This window comes from Apis dorsata, unplaced genomic scaffold (assembly GCF_000469605.1).
Source record: "Apis dorsata unplaced genomic scaffold, Apis dorsata 1.3 scaffold_988, whole genome shotgun sequence".
In the NCBI taxonomy this organism is placed as follows: Eukaryota; Metazoa; Arthropoda; class Insecta; order Hymenoptera; family Apidae; genus Apis; species Apis dorsata.
The window spans coordinates 127,738-136,569 of record NW_006264091.1 but is presented as its reverse complement, the minus strand read 5'-3'; the positions used below and the strand labels follow the sequence as shown (position 1 = coordinate 136,569).

The window sequence follows — 8,832 nt, the reverse complement described above, 5'->3', positions numbered from 1 at the left end:
ACCACCACCACCACCACCACCACCACTACCTCCACCACCTTCTACCGCCTCCGCATCTCACCTATCCCTGGGGAATAACCCCCTTACCGTTCGTGCTATATGGAGCGGGAACGGCGAATAGAAGAGCGACAGAAAGCGTACCATGCTATATACGAGCGTGAGCCCGCGACTAACGCTCGAATCTCAGATTTTCCTTCCTTTCTTCATGTTTCTTCCTCCTTTTTTCTCTCTTTCTCCCTCTCTCTCTTTCTCTCTCTCTCTCTTTGTTCGTTCTCTCTTCGTGCAATCCGCATTCTCGAAAACCCATTAGCGTTGACTAAGTTTCGGTGTATAATGTTATACGCTGTGCGAGAGACAGGGAGGATGCAGGTATGGAGTGTGGGTAAGGTATTATTGAGAAGTCGATAGAATTGCTCATCGATGGATTGTTGATAAGTTTCGATCGATTAGTTTAAAGTTTGATGAATATTTTAATATTATATGTATATGTATTTTTAATATCACAAATGAATGGGTATTTTATTTTTCGTCGCTCGAAAAAATTAAAATATTTATAATTATTAGAAACAATTAGAAAAATAATAGGTGATAATAGATATAACGAGTGTGGAAAAGATCGAAGAAGGATTTCATATTTAAGTTGTGCCTTATTTTTTCCGTATCGGGCAATATTATTTGAAATGTGTTTCATGAGGACGTCAATGAAAATGTGTACGGCACATTTGCATGCTTGTCGATGATCGTAAAGTTGTAGAACTGACCTCGATGATCCCGGGACGGAAAACGAAAGTGAACTGGTTTCTCGCCGAAATCCCACTCGTGAAAATGTGGCCATTCGTATGATCGGCCGTATCTGTGCATCCCCTATAACGGCTCCCAGAAACGTCTTTTAATATACACTATATCTTCGAAGGGCCCGGGGATTTCCCTTCGTTTTTCCAGAAAGAAAAAAAATATACAAGTTGCTCGTCTTAAATCCGTCATTACTTGTGTATTAACTTCGTTCCCTTTCTTCGTTTTTTTCGGTTGGTAATCGATTTCGATTCTTAAAAAAAGATTTTTTTTCTGCAGATTTCATTTTGAAAACATTTTTTTGTTGTAAAGAATAGTCGATTCGAACCACAAAGATGCAAAGATCAAATATAAGATATTGGAGAACCAAACTCTTTCGATTGAATTTTTTAAATCGTCCAATTAAAAAATAAGATCCGTGTCGTTGACGATACTGCGGCTGCTTAATTCGAAAATATTCTTTATAGGAAATCAATATTATGCTGATAAACGGTTTAAAACAATCGCATTATATATCTTGGTTATTCTTGGTCAATTCCTAAATAGATTAACAAAAACGTAGACTAATATTCATCACATTTGTCAAAGAAATTAATTAGAATTGTTTATTTTTGATTTTATTTTAAAAAAGTGAATTTTGCAAATATATCTGGCAATATATTAGAAAAGCAAAGAACATTGGACTCGATTGATCGAGGAAACATGCAGGTCATAAGATAATCCTTTTCAGCTTATATTGCAACAGATTAAATTAATTTTGTTCAATTAATTGATAGTTAAAATGTTTAGCGTTGAGTGAAAGAGTTTTATCCACCCTTATCCCTCGATTCTATAATTTTTTCTCCTTTTTCTTTCTTTGATTTTTATCATCATGTTTTTATATTCCTTGTTTATTTTATTTTTTGTATTAAACAAACTTTTAAGTAATCGATGAATTTCTAGAGATTTATGTGTAAATTTATTAATATTGAGCTTAACAAAATTATGACGAATGTGTGAAAGATGTAAAAAAAGAAAGTGTTTCAATTAGTTGAATTTTATTTACAAAATGATAATTTTTTATATAAGATATTTAAAATTTATACAATACTTTGCCGATTTACAATAAATACACGAATTATTAAATTTATACGTCTAGATATTCCTATAATAGTTAAGTACGGTCAATATTTATACAATTTATTTAAAATTTACTTAAAAAATTGTTTTATTTTAATTATCAGTAGATAAAAATATCATAGATTGAATGAAACGTTTCAAATGGCGTAAAAATTAATATATAATTAATACACAAAACCATAAATATTAAAGCATATTAAATATTAAATATTAAACGAAAAGTTTGATCTTACAGTCCTCTAGCAGATAAGATGCGAAATATTTTAAAAGAATTTTTAATAATCACAATAGTTTTTTCTACGTTATTAGTAGTTGGTAAGTTTTCATCATTCGGTACAAAAATTTCTACCATACCTACATACCATATCTACATACCATACCTACATAAGATATTCAACTGAACATCCCTCCACCGATAAAAGTTTTATAATATAATGATATTTTTATTATTAATTTTTCACAAAAAGTATTAATTGATGAACGAGTTTCCATTTATAAATGAATTATTTTTTAACTCGGATCTGATTAAATTTGCCAACCTCTCCATTGCCTGAAAATTAAAAAAACTTTTTAAATGTATCGAATACAGGTAAGTTTCCATTGATCTCAAATGTTTCGATAAATTTAATTTGACAATAAAAGTTTGAATTTAATCGTTAAAATTTACCACATTCATTTCTTCGTAAGAAGCTTTACTAAAACTAGCTCTGATGGCATTGCAGGGTTTGGAAGAATCTTTCATGAAAGGTGCACCAGGTGCCATTATCACACCTTCCGTAATTCCTCGCTGCATAAGCATTTTCCAAGTGTCTTTAATACCTCGTACTTTAATCCATAGGAAAAAACCTCCATTTGGAATGGTAAAATCTGCTAAACCTAAAATATATGCTTCTATATTTTTTTTATTTTTTTAACATAAACATTAAATAACTATTATTTTTAAAATAGAAGAAAGAAGAAGAGAGGAAAGGAAGATTATTAATTAAATGTATGAAGTATAAAATTAATTAATATATCAATTTTTTTGTTATTTATTTATCATTATACGATTTCTTATGATTCAATTCAAGTCGAATGTTAAGAAAATATTTTTCAACGAAATCATTACACCGCTTGATAGTGATTATCCACTATTTGCACAAACAAGTATACAATTTATACGAACCATTCAAATGTTTTTCAGCGAATCTAGCGATAATATCCCTCCGTTTCTTATAGAAATGCCTTATCCAATTGAAATGGTTTATCATCCCGTCGTATCCCCATAATTTCATCAGCCTGTACAGTATCGCCTAGAAACAGTGGATAATAGATAAAGAAATAACCTCTCTTTTACATTCGTAACCGACGATAATTTATGTTAATCTATGTTTATATTTGTGATAAAAGCCGACACGCGCCATCACTGATAACTTTACTTGTGTGAAGTGTGTGAAAATGTTCCCGATATTTCTCACACGATTTCATCACGTTGGATGAATAATATTTACGTCTACATATATCTATATTTTCACAAGCGTACAGTGACATGAATTTTATTGACGATTAGAATAATATCTATTTTTTTCATTATTGAATAATTACAACAATTAAATAATGATCTATAAATTCAAGATATTTACTCGCAGAATCGTTAAAAACGATCAAGCAACGAGGAATTAAACATTTAACGAAATTTTAAAAATTTTGGAAAGGATCGTGCAATAATAAGAATAAGAACAGTCGCAAATTTATAAGATGATAATTCAGATAAGGAGCCATAATTAATTATATCTTTCCTTATATTACGAATAATCGTTACAAATAATCGTTGCAATAAATTGAAATTAAATTTAGAGAACCATGATCTTAAACATCGGGAATTGAAAATTTATTTAATAAATCAAATTTCATCAATTTCATAATATCTATTTCATTATATTATCGTGCTTCGATAAGATTACAATTGGGAGGATGAAACTTATTCTCTATAAGAGAATATTTCTCGCTTCGAATTATTTTAAGGGTATTGTACCGACAGTGGAAAATATCGAAGCTTAAAAGGGATGGAAAAACAACTCTACCAACCTGGGATAACGTAGGAGCGTGTAGATGGCTGCTTTGCAAGTGGAGCTCTATACTGGCTATCAATGGAGCCGCCGCCGTGATGAACCCCAATCTGATACCGCTACTGACCACTTTAGAGAAGGAGTCAAACCTAATTACCCTTCCTTCGGTGTCCAGGGATAAGAACGATTTTGGTTCCACCTATGCATCCGGACAATGGATCTCAACATTCTATCAAAAATTGGTCAGCGCGCAAATTGTCCACGCTGTTATTTCAGCCAGTCGAACGTGGAATAACATTTGGTATGATTAATTTAGAAACTAAATGATATTTTGGGTAATTGGTCGGAACGATGATTGATATTCATTCGACGATTCTATGGTTTTAACTATTTCGTCAAATATTCCGAGTGAAATTGAAATGCTCTATGAAATTATACCGGTCAAGGTAATTAGAAGATTTTATGAACATCGTAATATAATTTTTTTTTTTTTTTCATGAAATTGTATATATCACTCCTTTTAAAATGTTTAAAATATTTTTAAATATCTTTGCGAAAAAATAGTAAATACTAAATCAAAAATTTGCAATTATAATTATTTTTATAAGTATAATTATTATATCGATAAAAGATATATAATTGTAAAATATATACATATTATACATATTTATAAAATATAATTATTTCTATTATTCTAGTATTAACATCTCACGATGTCATTTAAATTTCTATCGATATATATGGATATTGATAAAAATCTTGAACACTGCTCATTGCAAGCGCATGCATTATGTCATTCCTCGCTATCTTATGATTATTTTGACATTTCTACGTATCATTGTCGAGTTATTATTAAAAAAAGACACAAAAAATATTTTTAAAAGTGAGATAGGAAATAAACGAGTGAAAAGATAGTAAAGAGATAGAAATAGGAAATGAAGAAATAGAAAATAAGATATAAGAAGAATAAAAAATGTTGATTCACCTCCTCGAAATGCAAGAAGTGGTAAGGATCATCGTCCAGGATCAAGAAGTTGTACTCGCAAGCTATCCTATAGATCTCCTTTCGTCTTTCCAAAGGAATAACGGCACCGGTGGGATTCATTCCGGTGGCATTTATGTACATTATTTTTGGCATTTTCTTTCCAGACAGCTTTCTGTTTCTCAACGTTTCCCTCAGAATATCTGGAATCAAACCGTGCTCATCCTGAGGGATCGGGATCAACTCTATCTTATACGGCGAGACCTGAAATCGAAAAATGATTTTCTTCGAATCTACTTTGCCAATCTCTAAAAATAAAATTGTAAACTTGTCCACGGATATATTTTAAACTGTATCTATTATTTATCATTTGTCAATGATATAGAATCATTAGTTATTTATTACGTACAGTTGCACAGCATCGAGAATTATTTATCACGAAGTTGATTTATCAATCAAAATAAGAAAAGATAAGAAAAAAAAAAACAATTGAATAATTCAATCAAAATATAATAGATGATGACAACATATTTTTTATAGAATTTTTAAAATGGATCTTTTAACAAAAAAAAAAAAAATGTTCTACGAAGAAAACTTCTTAGAAAAATTAGAAGATGAATAAAATGAAAATTCTTTTAATTAAATAGAATAAAATACATTCACTTTCTACGACGATTATTTGACAGAAAGGACATCAACAGAAAATTTAGAATGCGGAAAAAAAAAGGATGAATGAGTAAAGGATGAAATAATCGTGATGGAGGATAAAAGAAAAGAGTTGGTTGTTACTAACCACAATGTCCACGCCTGGATAGAAAGGCTCGTGCACCAAGAGTGGATCGCCAGGTTCGAGTATGGCCTCGAGAGTTTTGCTTAATCCATCTTGAGATCCGGAGACGATTATGATGTCGCGGCTCTCCCATAAGGGAGGTGCGTGCGCCCTTTTCTGGAACTCCCTCAGGGTCTGAAACCAATTTAATATTCAATGTTGTTAAACATATTGAAGGCAATTGCATTATTTCAAAGCAGAGAAAAAAGTGGGAACGAACCGGTTTAAATAGGTATTAAATAGACATTCGATATATTATATTTCGAATATTTTTTTGCTTTTTTTTTTGCGTATTCATTTTTTATAGATTTTTATTAGACGTTTTAAATTTTTACACAAACATCCGATGATTTATACAGATAATTATTTAATCTCGAGTATTATTCGAGTTCTTGGTCGCGTAGATTTGATCGAATTTCGCAATAACAACGGTATGATATTTTAGAACGATTTAAACACTCTTAACTTCCCTTTTACGAGTGTGAATCTCAAAACGAATATAGGGGAACTGTATAGATGAGATTTCTTAAAAATTGTTATAATTTAAAAATATCCATTTAAAATGAGAAAGAGATAAATCTAAAGTCACGTGAATTAATTTGCACGTCTAATGTAAATTTTCCAACATTTTCATTTACGTTTCAATTAAATTTCAACGAACCTCCTTAAACGAACTTGCATTCTCTTTTATATCCGCGAAAATCCTTTGTGTATAAATTATAATTATACGAGGAAGGGGGAGGGAAATATTTGCGCGACGAATCATTCGCGTATAATCAAAATTTTCCCCGTCGGTAATCGTGTAATTTCAACTCGCGGGACAAATTGCTCCGGTGAAATCCAATTTTCGGTTACCTGAAGAAGCGGCGGATAACCCTGAGTGGGAATATATTGCAAAGCTGCGCCCAATTCTCGGTCGTCAAGGGTGAAAGACGATCCATCGTTAAGTTTGATGGAGATCTCCGTGAATGGGAAGGTTTCTTCGTTCGGCATACCCTCAGCCAACGAGACCACGTTCTTCGGCGCGGAATACGCTATTTTCGCTGAAACACGCGCGAAACAGCATTTCTTTAGTCAGAGGAGATCATCTTCCTGTTCTTTCTTTTTTTTTTTTTTTTTTTTATTTTTTTCCAATCGTTTGTAGAAGACAAATAGAATTTTTGAGAAAAAAAAAAATCTCCTTACTCAATTCTCTGGTGGTCGCCGATCTTCTACGTTTCGAGACTTCGGTCCTGAAGGACGAATAATCGATCTCGAATTTTTCCTTGATATTATGCATCTTTACGTTCACTTTCTTTCAAATGTGACTTCCCGTTCTTCACCTTTACCTTCCAATTTCAGTGACGCGAGCTCAAATATCGAATCGGACGAGAACGGAACGGAACAGAAGAGAAAACGGTAAAAGGGAAACTATGGAAAAAAATATGATTTTTTTCGCGAAAAATCTCGATATATTTCGTAAACACACCCCTGGCAAGAGGACAGAGAACGATTGAGTGGGAATTTGAAAAAAAAAAAAAGATGAATCGTTTAACAACACATTCTTTTTCATGGAACAGCAACGGTAATATTAACAACACTGATAGAAGCGCTTCAGTTTATCCAGCTTTTATATTTAGCGATAGCTTTGGTTGCGTCAGAAAGCATTAACATATTCAAAAAGAAACACACCGTTCTTGTATTTAGATACTAATAGCTGTCTATTCATCACCACTATTAAGATCGGAATAGTATAATTAATTATCATTTAGGTTAACGAAAATATTTTAAAAAAATTAGGAAATTTATGGAATTTGATAAACAAAAATGACAAACAAAATGAACAAATTAGTAATATTATTGCATAATTTTTTCCATTATTGGTCGATTTAGATTATATTATAAATAGTATTTCTTTTTTTTTGTGGTTAATTATAAATTGATACGCGTGTCTATTTTCAGGTATGGAGGAAACAATTTTTTTTACGAATATCGATATCACAACACATATCGAATAGAAGAGGATCGTATAATGAAAATTTCTTTTGAATCAAGGACGAACGAAAAGGTGGTAGGAAAGGAAATTAAATTGTAACGTAGAATAAATAGAATAAAAGTAAGTTTATATTATCGTTAATCGTTTTCTAATTTTTATTTACATAATCATATAAGGATTTATATGTTTCAGAATTTTCACATTTTCTGATGAAAGAATCGTGATATATCTGTTCACGTATCTGACGTAATAAAAGATCAGTGTATCAAACGCGTGAACGGATGGCAGCAAAACTGACAGTAAAACTGACCCGGTTCCCGGATCAACAGCAACAGTTAATGTTCTCAAGGCAATTACCAATACGCGGATCAACAATACCAAAAGTGCAATTATCCTTGCCCCCTCCCTTCGTAACACCATGATTGCAATCGAACCGTGGAAGAGGGGAGGGGAGAAAGGGGAAAAAAAATTGGACTGAAACTATATTACTCTAGGACAAAAAAGAGACTAATCAAATCGAACTAGCCATTTGTTACTAAAACTCCAATATCGGGATAAAATCCAATATCGCCGTAAGTAAAATCGAACAAAACACCGGGGGTTTCATATAAACCTTTTTTCTATATGTCTAACGATTACATCGTCCAAAGCGGGACGTGACGAGATTAATTGGTAACGTTACGAAATTACTGTTCCAGCTTCGGGGGGAGAGACTACTTTATCTTTCTAAAGTAGGAAAAATTCTCTCGTTCTCTCGTCTCGATCTTCCCTCCTCCCTCCGTCAAAGGGGGTGCGCGCGCGTGTGTCTTTATCGCGGAACGTGGCTCGTGAACCTTTCTATCGTCTCCTCCCTTCCTCTATCTCTCTTTTCGAATCGAATCGAGGAGAAATTCGAAAAAAAAAAAAAAAAAAAAAAAAAAGAAAAAACAGAGATACATTTCGTTCGTGAGAAACGGGCGCGAGGTCGATAAGTGACGTCGAAATGACACGAGCCGATTTATCATTATTCACCACCAATAATTGTGTTGATCAATAAACAAGAAGGATGATTCGTGGGCATTCGTGGGTTCGCTCGACGAACTGTGAC

The 8,832-nt window shown here is 32.3% G+C and overlaps 1 protein-coding gene across 1 annotated transcript; it reads right to left on the bottom strand.

Annotated features, from left to right (window-relative positions):
• Window positions 1-2,285: 2,285 nt before the first annotated feature.
• LOC102671771 (kynurenine/alpha-aminoadipate aminotransferase, mitochondrial-like) lies at window positions 2,286-7,345 on the bottom strand. The gene is made up of 8 exons (XM_006624053.2): window positions 6,956-7,345; window positions 6,626-6,813; window positions 5,735-5,905; window positions 4,945-5,205; window positions 3,979-4,158; window positions 3,077-3,203; window positions 2,579-2,787; window positions 2,286-2,461 (listed from the first exon to the last, which is right to left on the bottom strand). Exons 1-8 carry the CDS (start codon window positions 7,047-7,049, stop codon window positions 2,381-2,383), a joined length of 1,311 nt encoding a protein of 436 aa, XP_006624116.1. The 5' UTR covers window positions 7,050-7,345; the 3' UTR covers window positions 2,286-2,380.
• Window positions 7,346-8,832: the final 1,487 nt, after the last annotated feature.